General features: G+C 46.7%; 1 protein-coding gene across 3 annotated transcripts in view; it reads left to right on the forward strand.

Annotated features, from left to right (window-relative positions):
- Positions 1–16267, forward strand: part of KSR2 (kinase suppressor of ras 2) — a 329003-nt gene that overhangs the window by 140620 nt on the left and 172116 nt on the right. For all 3 annotated transcript variants that reach the window (XM_075568096.1, XM_075568097.1, XM_075568098.1), the window contains one exon: positions 4201–4708. In XM_075568096.1, the coding sequence (XP_075424211.1) occupies positions 4201–4708 (508 nt within the window). The remainder of the gene's footprint in view (positions 1–4200; positions 4709–16267) is intronic.

The raw sequence follows: 16267 nt of genomic DNA on the forward strand, positions 1-16267 counted from the left end.
CTTGATACATTTCTGGTCATAAAATGTTTAATGGTCACATCCTGATATAAGCAAATAAAATCTGTGCTGATGAAAAAAAGTCTAATATGTTTCCGATCCCACCTCATCCCGAACGGGATTGGGATTCTTGCAGGTACAATTCTACCCGGGGTTAGAGTGAACTAATGGCAGTGATAGGTTGTATAGGTGACAGACTGTTAGGCTCCTATGTAATATGCTGTGAAACCGTTTCCTGTGCTAGAGAAGCGTCCAGCATGGGAAATATGCTTGACAGCATATTAAGACATTGGGGCCATATTTATAAGCAGTGCTAAAACACGTTGTAGACCATTCATAAGGTGCCCCAAGACTTGGCACCACTTAGTTAACAGTGGCCTTTGTTGTTAAAGTCAAGTTTAAAGTATTTTTTAAATCTTTTTTTGTTAAATCCGCTACTTTTCTTGCATGAGATGTGCAGTATGCAGACCCAGTTACTGTGCGCGGGACTATAAAGACATTGGATAATGGCAAGAAAACCCACCCGATCTTCCGTTTCCAATGTTTCTGTAACAATGTTGTTAGGATAAACTTTCTAAAGAGACATACGCAATCTCTGTGCATCTTTGTGCGCTCAAACCCCAGACCCACAATATTCTATATTTCTGTATTTAATTTGTGCCAACTGAAGCACTACTGGGGAAATGACCTAAAATATACTACTATAAACCAAGAAGTCCCCGTGCACGTCCAGTATGGCAAATAGTTCCGTTCATTGCTATATGTTTATTCTACTCATAAATACGGGTCATGTAGTTCAATCTCTTGGCCAGAACATACTAAGCTGCCACCATGTCAAGGTAAAGTGTCTCTCCGCAGGTTCCTACACTACCAATGTTATATCTTTGTATTTCCTCCACTGCACAGAGAGGAGAGGAAACAAAAACACTGATATACTGTACTCCAGGGGTGCAGAAACTTTTCAGTTCGCGCTCCCCCATTCTTGCGCCCCCCCCCCCCTCCTTACCTGCTCTCGGGCTCCACGCTTCATATGACGTCACAACGTTATGTGACATGTTGTCTTTTGACCCCACGGCGTCATTTTACGTTGCATTGTCATGGTGACGCGTCACCGAAGAGCCGGCTGAGAGCAGGTAAGGGAAGTTGTAGCGACCTCACGCCTCCCCCGGAATTTAATTTACATGCCTGGGGGGAAAGCGCGGGGCTCTGCAACCGCCACGCTCCCCTTAGAAAATTCCAGTTTGCGCACCACTGCTGTGATCAATAACATGTATGACATGTATGCAGCACCTATGGGGTTAACATTTAGGAGCACTATATGCTGTGTGTGAGGATAAACTTTCCAAACGGTTTACAAACACTTTTATTTCTTTATTTTTGTCTTCTTTTTTTTAATTTAATTTATTACAAACTTTCATTGTATTTAGTGAAATCAATTTATAATACAATCAAACACAGGAATGGAAAACAGAATGAAAAAAAAAGGCAAAAAAAGGGGGGACGGGGGAAACAATACAGAGAACATACAAAATAGTATCTCGTTCTCCTCGCCCCCGCTCACCAAGGGAGAGAGAGCAAACTGTATCATGTGTTAATATAGCGAGGCTCTGGGAAGAGACCCGTATTAACCTCCAGGTCAAACTAGCAATTAAACGTGAAGGTAGTTTGTCTGATTTTTATTTTAAGGCATAACTCACAGATCTTTGGAATATTCCTGTTACCGCCATGTGGCCGGGTGTGGAGTAAGGACAGGAAACCCCTAAAGCAGGAGCCCGGGATTCAGAGGTTTCCTAAATCATTGTACTCCAGGGGAGGCCAACTCCAGCCCTCAAGGGCCACCAACAGGTCAGGTTTTCAGGATATCCCTGCTTCAACACAGGTGGCTCAGTCATGACTGCACCACATGTGCGGAAGCAGGGACATCTTGAAAACCTGACCTGTTGGTGGCCCTTGAGGGCTGGAGTTGGCCTCCCCTGTTACACTGTGTTGTAGGTACACTGCAGATTTTTACATTCACGGTGCCGACAGGCACATCGGCATCATGAGTATATTGCTTTTGTCCTCCATCAACTAACTACAGGCATACCCCGCGTTAAGGACACTCACTTTAAGTACACTCGCGAGTAAGGACATATCGCTCAATAGGCAAACAGCAGCTCACGCATGTGCCTGTCAGCACGTCCTGAACAGCAGTACCGAAGCTGTGCGCAAGCGGGGAGACTATAGAGCCTGTTACAAATGCGTTATTTACATCAGTTATGCACGTATATGACGATTGCAGTACAGTACATGCATCGATAAGTGGGAAAAAGGCAGTGCTTCACTTTAAGTACATTTTCAATTTACATACATGCTCCGGTCCCATTGCATATGTTAATGCGGGGTATGCCTGTATGTAGCAAGAATTGTCTCTAAAGGCTCAAGTTGTATAGGCAGATCGCAACTGTGTACAGGCAGATGTGGATTAAGAACTCTTGACAATCGGGAGCATATATAAAAACATAAATGTAAAATATATAGTGTAGTATGTGCGTCTCAGATGTGGATCAGGGGAGTAAAAAGCCAGTAGATCACTCAAGAGAAATATATTCCCTTTAAATATTCAGACTCTGCTTGTTCTTAGTTGTTGACCCTGCACTGTCAAGCTGTAGTAGAATACAAGCTGTAGTAGAATACAAGCTGTAGTAGAATGCATGCTGTAGTATAATACAAGCTGTAGTACAGGCCTGCACAACTCGTAAAGTGCGGAGGGCCGAACTGCTCCAAGGAAAAAAAAATTGGGCCGCACGGGTAAAATCATCATCATCATCATCATCATCGTCTCTCCTCCAGCACCTCATCATCATCCTGCACCTCCCATCACTCTCCCCCCCCTGCATCTCCCATCACTCTCCCCCCTGCACCTCCCATCACTCTCCCCCCCTGCACCTCCCATCACTCCCCCCCCCCTGCCCCACAACCCATATCGGCAGGCACCACAACCAATAACAGCAGGCCCCACAACCCATATCGGTAGCCCCCCAGCCCATTCCATGTCAGCATCCCACCCCCAAGTCAGCATTCCCCCCCCCAACTCAGCATTCCCCCCCCAAGTCAGCATCCCCCACCCCAAGGAAGCATCCCCCCCCAAGTCAGCATCCCCTACCCCAAGGCAGCATCCCCCACCCCAAGGCAGCAGCATCCAGCCCCCAAGTCTGCATCCCTACCCCAAGGCAGCATCCTCCACCCCAAGGCAGCATCCCCCACCCCAAGGCAGCATCCCCCACCCCAAGGCAGCAGCATCCCCCCCCCAAGTCTGCATCCCCCCCCCCCCAAGTCTGCATCCCCACCCCAAGGCAGCATCCTCCACCCCAAGGCAGCATCCCCCCCCAAGGCAGCATCCCCCACCCCAAGGCAGCATCCCCCACCCCAAGGCAGCATCCCCCACCCCAAGGCAGCATCCCCCACCCCAAGGCAGCATCCCCCACCCCAAGGCAGCATCCCCACCCCAAGGCAGCATCCCCACCCCAAGGCAGCATCCCCCACCCCAAGGCAGCATCCCCACCCCAAGGCAGCATCCCCGCCCCAAGGCAGCATCCCCCACCCCAAGGCAGCATCCACCACCCCAAGGCAGCATCCCCCACCCCAAGGCAGCATCCCCCCCCCCCAAGTCAGCATCCCCCATGCCTACCAGATGTTGTTGGCGGCGGTTGTTGTTGTTTTTAAATCTCATCGAGGGCCGCACAGAGAGGCCAGGCGGGCCGCATGCGGCCCGCGGGCCGCGTGTTGTGCAGCCCTGCTGTAGTAGAATACAAGCTGTAGTGTAGTGGAATACATGCTGTAGTAGAATACATGCTGTAGTAGAATACAAGCTGTAGTAGAATACAAGTTGTAGTAGAATACATGCTGTAGTAGAATACATGCTGTAGTAGAATACAAGCTGTAGTAGAATACATGCTGTAGTAGAATACATGCTGTAGTAGAAAACATGCTGTAGTAGAACACAAGCTGTAGTAGAATACAAGCTGTAGTAGAATACATGTTGTAGTAGAATACAAGCTGTAGTAGAATACACGCTGTAGTAGAATACACACTGTAGTAGAATACACACTGTAGAGATACATTTTTCATAGAGAATCTTTACCATCTCTGTCTTCCCTATTGTATTGGAAAGGTTAAGAGTTATATTTTATCTGCCTCTCCGCTTGCCTTTTTTGCTTGTAGGAAGCAGCCTTTCCAAGCAAGATTGGGCCATTCAATGGCCAGCCACAGAAACAGGGAAGGAGAACAACCCCGTCACCCAGCAAGAGACTGCCCAGTGGATCCAGACACACCTTTCACAGAGCCCCAAAGTGCAGTCCAAATGCATCCAGCAGTACTGCCATTTGCCTGTGGTTCATGGCTCCATGTACACTAATGTAGACAGATTGACTGTTGAAGGATACCCAGGCCTGTGCCAACCTTCAGAGACTGGGCACCGATCCCTACCGCCATCCCCACGCCAGCGGCATACAGCGCACAGCAATCCTCCTCGGACCCCTAACATTGTCACCACCATGACGCCACCCGGCACACCCCCTGTGCGACGGAGGAACAAGCTCAAACCGCCAGGCACTCCACCCCCTTCATCCCGGAAACTCATTCACCTCATTCCTGGATTCACCTCGCTGCATCGGAGCAAGTCCCATGAGTTCCAAGTGGGACATCGTGTGGATGAGTCGCATACACCCAAGTAAGTCACCATCGCACACACAGGCCCATATTTACTAAGTGGCGCCATTTCATAAGACACCTTTGGGCTCCTGGAAATACTCTACAGTCTATTCAGGTGAATGTAAAGTGTGTTCTGGAACTGAAAGGGTTCTTATGGAATAATACCGCTGATTATGCAATAGCACCGCTCACCCTTCTGGGTGAGTAAGGATTCAGGTCCTTTATAAATTGCTGATTGATACACAATCAAACCCAACAATATATGCACCGTTTTATATTACATTTATATTAGTATTTAGGCATTTGTGTAAAAAAAAATTGTCACATTGAGACCTTTTTTATGTAAATATCTTGATTTGGGTATGCAGCATAAACTGATATAATGTAAGAGCTGATTCAAACTGTGTCATTCTGGCATTGTTCCTTGTTCTTATGTCCTTAACCCCAGCAGGGGCTTTGTTAGGGTGTTTGTGTTTGGGGTGTGTAAGAGATGTGTGCAGAGGTACATATAATGGAGACTGTTTTAAGGTGAAATTATATCTTGGCTTTATTGAGCCTGTTCCCTTATCCAGGAAAAACATACAAAAACAACAAAATAACAAATCCCTATCCCTGTGTAAGGGTAACTTACTTCCCCTGGCCCTATCTGCAGGACTGGAGGGATATTCCCATTACCAGCCTCTCACCCCAAAGTCTTAGGAAGTACCTTAGCAGGTGGCCCTCTATGTCAGTCTCTGGCAGGTTCCCAGGGCCTCTGTGTCCAGGAAATATAGGTCTCTGGGTGTTTGTGTGTCTTGATCTCATTACAGCCTTTGTGCTCAAGTCAGTGTCTGTATGCATGCTTCTCTGCTCTCCTTCTGTCAGCCCAAATGTGAGCTAAGGAATCTCTTTCCTGTTTCTCATATCAGGCTTTTTACAGAGCTCTAATCAGCCAGGTGGAGTCTGGTTGATTGCATGTGTGCAATTAACTAGAACGCTTCTGGATTTAGAGGCAGTTTCTCTCAAACAGTGATAAGTTCCTGTTACAAGGTGGCAGATTAAATAGCATTAGTCTGGTAAATCTGAGAAATGAGTGTGGTCTTAAAGTGGCCTTCCACCTCCACCTCCACCTCCACCACACTACGTCCTCATTGCCTCAAAAAATGTAAACTGTGTAATCATGCCATAACCTTTAAATGTGACTACAGGTTTATTTCTTTACCAGTGAGTCTGGAAAAACCCGACAACCATGATTATTCAGAGGACGCATGAATCCCATTGCAATTGAGAGGCCTGCAATATATCATCTTTAATTTGTTTATAACTGCTCTTTCATCAGACGGTTAAATAAAAAAGCAGAATGCCTGCTTCAGATCCCAGGCTGATTGTGCGCTTCACATTGGGGCAGCAGCAATGTTTTGTTTTTTAGGCTGGAGGGAGTTACTAACACCCCTTGCACTCCTCTTGATACCTCCCATATCTTCACTAGAGGGTTCAGTTGACTAGCTCTTTAGTCTTTAATAAGTTACAAAATTAATGCCTTTGAATCTTTGTACCTTTTACAAAAATATAACAGCATTTATTTCTTATGCAGGATGCAGTGCCTGCACGCCACACACAGCCTCAAATAAAATAATATGCAGTAGTACATATACAGAGAGGTGTACATGTGCAGTACAGGTAGTCCTCGTTATCCAACGTTTCACTTTACAACGAATGGCGTATCCAGCGCTTTACAATGCCACCCTATGGGCCGTTTTTCGACGCCTGAATGCGTTATCCAACGCTCACCGCCGCTGATTAACATGGATACAACAAGAGACAGCGGTGCCCAATGCTACGTCCAATTGACAAAACATATAAAGTAATAAGTATAAAGTTTAAATACTTCAATAATAATGATATTTACTTGGTTATTTAGTTAAACCCTTTGGCCAAAGCGTCATAAGCCTGGAAACGCCTTCCCTTTTACCTCTGTATGAGGGGAAGAAACACAGTAGGTCCTGTTCTTGCAGCAAAGTGAAAAGACCTCCCAAGTTAAAAAGGTGAGGAGGAGTGAGCTCTGGGGGGAGGTGCCACCTACCTCCATTACAATAACCAAGTAAATATCATTATTATTGAAGTATTTCAACTTTATACTTATTACTTTATATGTTTTGTCAATTGGATGTAGCATTGGGCACCCCTGTCTCTTGTTGTATACATTTGCCACGCTCAGTAGCTCTCTTTTTGGCATAAATATATATTCATGATGTGGTGGGTGTGGGAGTTTGAGCGAGCTGGGAATGTCTGTGTTAATAAATTACTGATTAACATGGGACTCACTTTACACCGGTTTCACTATCCAACACTACTTCCAGAACGAATTCCGTTGGATACCCGTGGACGGCCTGTACAGGTACAGAGCAGGTATGCCACCTGGAACACGAGATGCATTTCTTTCATACCTGAAGACTTTATTGATGTATATCTTTATAAGTGCAGCAAAGACAATCAGACAATAGGAAAGGAAATCCTTCCCCGGAGAGCTTACAATCTAAGAGGTATGTTGGCAGAGCTAGGCCCAGGACATAGTGCACTCAGCGTCGCTGAGCCGCGCTGAACAGATGCACAAAGCCCCTGCATCTGTAATCAGCACGGCTATAGTTTCTCCCTCCGCATGCATGCTGATGCGTGCGGAGGCTGAGAAACTTCCCCGAGATAGGCAGGTTTGAAATTTGCCGCTTGGGGGAGCGGAGGAGCGGTCACGTGACCGCTCCCATCCAATGGGGCTGCAGCCGGTCCTACAGAGCCACCAGACCAGACAGAGGCAGCACAGAGGTGTGTGTGTGTGTGTGTATGCAGGAGGGAGGGGGGGCCCGTGATGTTTCCCACCTTCTGCCCCGATCCTTGTGCCTGTCTCCCTGCCCACGCGGAAGATGCAGGGGTGTTGCGCTGCCCCCGTGGGGGGGGGAAGGGGGGGAGCGGGTGATGTGTCCCCCTTCTGCCCCGATCATCGTAGCTGCATCCCTGCCCGTGCGGGAGATGGAGGGGGGTTGCGCGGCCGCCGGGAGGGGGGGGGGAGGAGAGGAAGGGGTTGTGTCCCAGAGCAGTGGTGGCAGCAAGGTGGTGTGTGTGTATGTGATTATATATGTATGTGTGTGTGTCTGTGTGTATGTGTCTGTGTGTGTGTGTGTGTGTGTGTGTGTGTGTGTGTGTGTGTGTGTGTGTGTGTGTGTGTGTGTGTATGCGCGTGCGTGAATATATTTATCAAAGTTGCACAATGTTAATAAATAATTTATTCTCACAACATGTCTTTTTTTTAATTTTTAAAATATTATATAATATACACACACACACACACACACATATATACACACACAGGTTCCCCAGTGACACACAAACACACAGACCACTTCAAAGTGACACACACACACACACACACACTGACAGCTACCAAGTGACACACACACACAGTGATACCCGCCTCCCAAGCGCGCTTGCTGTCTCCTCTGCCAGGACAGCAAAAAGCTCCTGGTAGAGCGAGCGGCAGCAAGCAAGAGCGAGCAGCAGCACCTAAGCGCTTACTATGTCCCAGGCCTTACAAAGACAGCAGGTGAGGGAATAAGTGCTGTAGATGGCAGTGCTTGGTCACAGTGGTTTTTAGGGGTGACTGTGGGTGTGGGACGGTAGCCACAAGTCCAGGCTATTGGGATGCTTCATTTAAACAGTGTGTTTTTAGCTTTGAATGAAAGGTGGGGAGAGAATGTGCTTGGCATATACCGAATGTGAGGGACCACAGGTAAGGGGCACCAAGAGAAAAAGGCTTAAGGCGAGAGAGTCGTAGAGGAGGAAGGGCTGGGATGGAGACTGGTATGAACAGAGCGCAGGAGAAGAGCAGGGACGTAATGAGAGATGTATGCAGACCAGGGGAGAGCCTTGAAGGTAAGGGGGGCAGGTATCCGGAACTGCTAAGCAGGAGAACTTTGCAGGTATCCGGAACTTGATGGGAAGCCAGGAGAGGGATTCAAAGGAGCAATCTGAGCTGGCAATTTTTTTTTACAATTGTTTTTGCTAATTTGTTTATTATTTTTATGTAGCATTGAAGCAGGGGGTCTCCGGAGCAGAACCCCATTAATTTCAGCTCCGGGGTAGTAGATAGTTGACTCTGGAGTAGGTGCTGGTAGCCGCTCCAGCTGAGCAAGCAGGGTTTTAACGTATAGAGCTCCATCATGGGGGCCAATAGGAAGCCGCACCGATCATGTCACTGATTCCGATTGGCTCGCAGGGCCCGAGATCTTTAAACAGCGGCCATTACGTGATCCCTGGCAGCTGAGGGATCCCCAGAGCTGAAGTTAATGGGGTTCAGCTCTGGAGACCCCCTGTAAGTGTATATATATATGAAATATATCAGGTGCGCAGATACAATGTGGTCAGAAAATGACTTGCGTATGCAGCCTCAATGCTGGTTTTGGTTTTAACACAAAAACCTAGATATCATATGATGAAAAAATGCATTCGGTGCAATAAGACAATACAGAATATTATAAGAACCCCTTAATTCTGAGGGACTGGAAAGTTAACGGTGGAACAGGAAAGTCCTGTATCAATAGCAATATGTACCGTATAGATTCAAAGTCACGGGAACTCGAAACATTGTAAACTGTGTAGAATGTCAATAAAAAGTAGTTGAGAATTCAAATAGACAAATAAGTGTTGAGCAGTGTTACGGTGTCTCAGTTTCTTCTTTATAGTTCTACTGTTGTATCAAACTGGGAAATGACCGGTCGCTTTGTTTCCTAACGCGAACCATGTGGTAAAAAACAGCAGCTTTTCATCTGATGCATTAGGCGTCCATCACTTGGGGTCCAGGAGAGTTGGGGATCACCTGATAAAATGACCCTTTGGCACTGGAGGGACTGCGGCCGTCAGTTTACCTGTATCTTCACAGGGTTAGAGATTTGTCACGGGTCGTGGGGATTAGAAGTAATGTTACTCCGCTGGTTAGCAGACTTCCATTGTCTCACCACCCGCACACCGGGCAATGGCTGTTCCAGCTCTCTTTCGGTGCACCGTCGGACACCGCACCTCTCTGCTACCGCTGGTAACTGCACACTGGGAAAGGGCTGCTTAAATTTTTATCCGGCACACTGCCAGACACCGCACTTCTCAGGTCCTGCTGGTAAAACCTGCACCTCCTCCACCGGACACCGTTTCCTTCCTTATGCCAGCAAACCTCTGCAGTCACTCCGCCGGACACCACGTCTCCCTGATCCAGTGAACGGACTCACGTGGGCTCTCCTGGGTTATTCAGCACGCCCATACACCGATACACCACACGTGTTCAGCCGAACACCCACCTTCCACTCTACCTCCCAGCTGGCCAGCTTGTGATGATACTAAGGAGGAGCCTCAATTCACAGCATTGATGGATATAGATGTATAGTAGAAAATCACTCACCAAACACTAGTGTTTCCTTTGAACTTGTATTGAGAAGTAGATCATAGAAAGTACATATACAGTACACATAATATACTCATGGAACCCTACACGTTTCGTCTATATAGACTTCATCAGGGTTTTACAAATAAAAGATAATACCTTACATTTATACCTATGTCTATGCCCGTATAGGCTGATTGAAAGATTGATTGTCCAATTGATTATAATAGGTGTCAGCCAATCACTGAGTTACAGGCTAATAGTACATAGGGAAAATATTTGTATTTGCATAACACAGACTATGATGTTATAAACAACACAATTTTATGATTTTTTAATAATCAAGTAAAACAGTAAAATACTATAAAATATCAGAGAGAAAGCTACTAATAATCTACTATCATAATAAATCACGTATAAAAATAGAGATACAAACGGTAATATATAATCCCAGAATATAACTGAAAAAAATACAAAATTAACAAACAGAAATAGAACAGAAAAAAACACAGATAACTAAAAATCCTATGAATGAATATCATTAGGTGGAGAAAGTAACTAAGGAATGAGCCAAAAAGGAGATAAGACATAAGTTTCATTCTGGAGAAAAGCTCCCAGATCTATGTCACCATTCTGCCCCTGGGGTACTAGGCTTTTAATGGTATGTATCCATTTTATTTCAAGTTTAGAGATTTGGGTTACCATATCTCCCCCTCTCCAGTTTGGCTGCGTCCAGGGTCAGTTCAGCCGTGCGGAGGCGTGCGGAGGCTGAGGGAAAGCGGGTGATTTCCCTGGCCATGGTACGCACGCCGTCCGTGGGCGTGTCTAGGGGCGTGCCAGTGATGTCACGGAGCTGGTTCGCCCTCATTAGTCGAACTGCTCACGTGACCGGCCTGTCGCGCCAAGAAATCAGTTTGAACTGATTTCTTGCTCAACGCGCGCCCCCTCCCGCTTCCACACGCACCCGCACACCGCATGGTAGCGATCACTGCTTTGGGCAGTTTGATTGGTCAGCGTGCGCACGCCTCCACACAGTGTGCCCGACCATGGACGCAGACTTAGACTCCAATTGATTAATCCCAAAGCATCCGATTCCAATAGGGTTTGGATCATGACACTCTTTAAAGTGTCTAGAAAGACTGTGTTGCATGAATCCCTTTTGAATATTTGTTATATGTTCTGCAAACCTCAATTTGAGTTTACTGGTAGTACCGCCTATATATTGTTTCTGACACGGACACTGAATAAGATAAACAGTGCAATACATTTATTGATGGTGAATTCCTTGTTAGTATAGGTGGAGGAGAAACTCTTGACCTGTTTAGTCTCCATTGGATTTAACTTGCACATTTTGCATTTGAGGCATTTGTAAAAGCCTTTTAAATGGAACATTTGCCTTTGTTTTCTTTATTGGATTTAAGACAGTTATGCGGAATATTGTGTTTGAGTGAATTAGCCTTAGTAAAGGTTACTCTGGGGCTGGATGGTAAATATGAATGTAAAATAAGGTTTTTAAGGACCAAATGCCAGTGTTTGTACAGAATACGTTTAATTTTGGCAGAGAGAGGGTTAAATTGAGTAATGAATGGAACAGTCTTGCTGTTTAATGTGGCGTCAACGTGTTCAGCAACAGATCCTTTCTATTTAATTGTGAAGCTTTGTTATAAGCATCCTCTAGGGTGTCAGACGTATGCGATTTCGTTTTAAATGTATCCATTATAACAGCAGCTTGTTCCTCATAAATTTGAGGTTCAGAACAGTTCCGTTTGACCCATCTTATATATATATATATATATATATATATATATATATATATATATATGCAAATATAGCTGTATGCTCATCTGCATGTCTTAGGCAGGTCTGCAACCCCGCCTTTCCCCATTATCACCCAGCATACAGCACTTCCACTGCAGCAAGGGATTCTGGGAAATGACATGCAAATGAGCACACAGTGTCACTTTTTGCCTCAATAACCATTTTTAACATGGTTCCCTATAGGCTTAAGCTTGCTGCATGGTCACAGCTTTGAGCACAGCCAGGGTTAAGGTGCATACCCAGAAAACCACCCACAGACAGCTGTTTTGACCTTGATGGGTCTCATCAGTGTGGGGTTGATTTTACTGGGAATGCAAGAGAGGCTATGGGATAGGCTAAACCATAATACTGAGTTAAGTTATGGTGAGTAAAAAAAGTGACAAAAACCCTCCACAGGAAAGCAAATATGCAAATATAGCTGTATGCTCATCTGCATGTCTTAGGCAGGTCTGCAACCCCGCCTTTCCCCATTATCACCCAGCATACAGCACTTCCACTGCAGCAAGGGATTCTAGGAAATGACATGCAAATGAGCACACAGTGTCACTTTTTGCCTCAATAACCATTTTTAACATGGTTCCCTATAGGCTTAAGCTTGCTGCATGGTCACAGCTTTGAGCACAGCCAGGGTATATATATATATATATATATATATATATATATATATATATATATATATATATATAAACATCAGGGTACATGAATCCATCTTTCACAAATAAATCAAAGGCACACATTTATCACTAAAGAAAACACCTTCTTCCGAGATACCTGAAGGAGAACCCTTGAAGTTCGAACAGTATGCTCCAACCTGTTGTTGAGCCAATAAAAGGTATATCACGGTCTAGTTTTCTTATTCCTTCTCACTTTCTTTTATACATACAGTATGGGGCTGATGTGGTCACTAATGCACGCACGCCATGATTTAGATATATACAGCCATGTGCATTGATACTGATTGTAAGAACTATAACACAGATATCCTGCCTACGTTGTTGGTTAATGTCCTGGACAATCTCACACGAGTACCAGATACCAATATTTCAGTAGAAGTCGGCTGCTCCTTGCATGCAAACTGGAGCCCCAAGTATACTGGTAGGCAGATGGGCTTCAGAATGAAGAATTAATTAAAGCAAAAATTAGAAGCGGAGATGGGTGCAGAAAGCAGGTCCCCTTACTTTGCAGCCTAATGCAGACACTGCTTCCTGGCGCCTTTATTTCATCTACTAATTAGCAGCTGTTTTGGACCAGAGATTCCTTTTCTCCTTCCATTAACCACAGGGACACTTCGGAAGGAGAAGCTGAAATCCTTATTAACCCCTCATCCGTGGATTAGTGGGACTGTAGGAGTTGTGCTGCCATTATATTAGCGGATCGCAAAAGCCTGACTGCGGTTACAAAATGTGATAAATGCAAAAGCCTACATAAGCTCATAAAAGCGTCCGTTTATCCACGCCTGCTTCTGATTGCAATGAATCTATATGTGACTATTTTGCTTGTGTTTACAGACCAATCATTGGATAGGTTGTGTATCAATAATAACCATAATAATACTAATATTTGTTTTTAGGATGGCCAGCTTGTTTATTTTTGGGACTGACCCATGCAAAGCGGCCATCCTGCATTCTGTTTTCTCCTATTTGGAATTGTATGGTGATTCATCAATCACTGTGTATGCCCCCCGCTTCTAGCTACACTCCTTTCTGCATAGCATATAGGATAGAGCCCTGTACTTGTTGGGAAGGATGGGTTAGGGCAGGAGCGGCCAACTCCGATCCTCAAGGGCCACATAGTGGTCAGGGTTTTAGGATATCCCTGCTTCAGCACAGGTGGCTCAATCAGTGACTCAGTCGAAGGCTGAGCCACTGATTGAGCCACCTGTGCTGAAGCAGGGATATCCTTAAAGTTTGACCTGTTGGGGGCTCTGGAGGACCGGAGTTGGCCACTCCTGGGTTAGAGTATTTAAGTCTGACATCTATAGGGCGGATTTGGCCCCATTACCGGTATAGCGCCCCTGACGAGGTATGGCGCCCCTGACGAGGTATGGCGCCCCTGACGAGGTATGGCGCCCCTGACGAGGTATGGCGCCTCTGACGAGGTATGGCGCCTCTGACGAGGTATGGCGCCTCTGACGAGGTATGGCGCCTCTGACGAGGTATGGCGCCTCTGACGAGGTATAGCGCCTCTGACGAGGTATAGCGCCTCTGACGAGGTATAGCGCCTCTGACGAGGTATAGCGCCTCTGACGAGGTATAGCGCCTCTGACGAGGTATAGCGCCTCTGACGAGGTATAGCGCCTCTGACGAGTTATAGCGCCTCTGACGAGGCATGGCGCCTCTGACGAGGTATGGCGCCTCTGACGAGGTATGGCGCTTCTGACGAGGTATAGCGCCTCTGACGAGGTATAGCGCCTCTGACGAGTTATAGCGCCTCTGACGAGGTATAGCGCCTCTGACGAGGTATTGCGCGTCTGACGAGGTATAGCGCGTCTGACGAGGTATAGCGCCTCTGACGAGGTATAGCGCCTCTGACGAGGTATAGCGCCTCTGACGAGGTATGGCGCCTCTGACGAGGTATGGCGCCTCTGACGAGGTATGGCGCCTCTGACGAGGTATGGCGCCTCTGACGAGGTATGGCGCCTCTGACGAGGTATAGCGCCTCTGACGAGGTATAGCGCTTCTTATGAGGTATAGCTCCTCTGACGAGGTATGGCGCCTCTGACGAGGTATGGCGCCTCTGACGAGGTATGGCGCCTCTGACGAGGTATAGCGCCTCTGACGGGGTATAGCGCTTCTGACGAGGTATAGCTCCTCTGACGAGGTATAGCGCCTCTGACGAGGTATAGCGCCTCTGACGAGGTACGGCGCCTCTGACGAGGTACGGCGCCTCTGACGAGGTATAGCGCTTCTGACGAGGTATAGCGCCTCTGACGAGGTATAGCGCTTCTGACGAGGTATAGCGCCTCTGACACGGCTGAGTGTGGGAATTGGACGCCACTGCATGGAACTGAGCCGGGTAGTTTGGGGGTTGGACAATTCCATTGTGAAACTTTAAAAAAGAACCCTAAGGAAAGATTTCAGTGGATGGTTTACTGAGAATGTGAAACCGCTACAGGGTGAATGAGGTGGAAATGACGGGATTAGCAGATACTCCAGCTGTGCTCTCTTACTTACAAGCGCAGCATGGCACCGCTTTGATTATGATGCTCTACAGATACTGTTTTTTACATTGGGGAAAGCTAGCAACTGTATCATATTTAAATGTGTACCGGGTTTGCACAGCACTTAATATCACCGCACAGTAATAATTCTGTATCTAAATATTATCAGACACCCTGTCGGTGATACAGTCAGCTGGAGATGTGCAATATAAAAGTGTCACGGTGCGGTAACTTAAAGTTGTAGCACAGAGGGACAGATGATATAGTTGATTTGAATTATATTTGCCATTTTAGTGCAGCACATTTCCGAGCCGGGTCTGTTTTATCTATCAAAGGCTTTTTAGAGAGCCACAGTGTATCTGTGTATGTTTGTAAGGATAACTTTGCATTGGTTAATGTATACATTGTTACTTTGTGACACAGTATATGTGATGGGGATTTGGGTTCTAGCGTTACCGGGGCTGTGCGCGTTAATGGAGAGAAGCCCAGAAATGGATCCCAGCAGCACCTGGAGACAGAGACCACGTGACTCGCTCACCCAGAAGCTTCCAGCCCTTCCTACTGTGGAAGATGGGATACTGGGCTTTACGACCCATCGGACCTAGTATTGGCACTTCTTACGTGGTTGCCTAGGCCACTTATACTCTAGTGGCAAAACTGGAGCAAGTACACTGAACCACGTTAATCAAAGGGAATTATTTCCATTGAAACCAGTGCATTTGTTTTGTAGCTGCGAGACTTTGACAAATGACCCCCTATTTATTATGGCAAAAGTGGCACACTTATGGGGCAGCAAATTGCTCAAAATGTATCGATGAACAAATCCCATCTCTGATACATTTGGGCAGTTTCCTCCCCCAGAATTGCACCACTTTTGCTTTATGTAGACCCAGGGCTGCCAACAAGGAGGGGGGGGGGGGGAGCCGGGACAACTAGCTCGGTGGCACGGCTGGCGCTGGAAGTTGGGCCTGGCCAGTGGTCAAGCCCAACTTCTGGCCTCTGTTTGCTGCTAGGCCCAAGTTGCTGCTGCTGCTTCCCCCGCCGTTCAGTACCAGGCCTCCCTCCTGCACCGGTCCACGCGGAAGTTGGGGTCGCTCGGAAGTCAGACCCAGCTTCTGCATGCGCGTGGGACAAGCATGGCGAGGGAAGCCTTCCACCCCTATGGTAAATGTGTGTCTTTGTGTATATTGTGCAGGGAG

Source organism: Ascaphus truei, chromosome 13 (assembly GCF_040206685.1).
Source record: "Ascaphus truei isolate aAscTru1 chromosome 13, aAscTru1.hap1, whole genome shotgun sequence".
In the NCBI taxonomy this organism is placed as follows: Eukaryota; Metazoa; Chordata; class Amphibia; order Anura; family Ascaphidae; genus Ascaphus; species Ascaphus truei.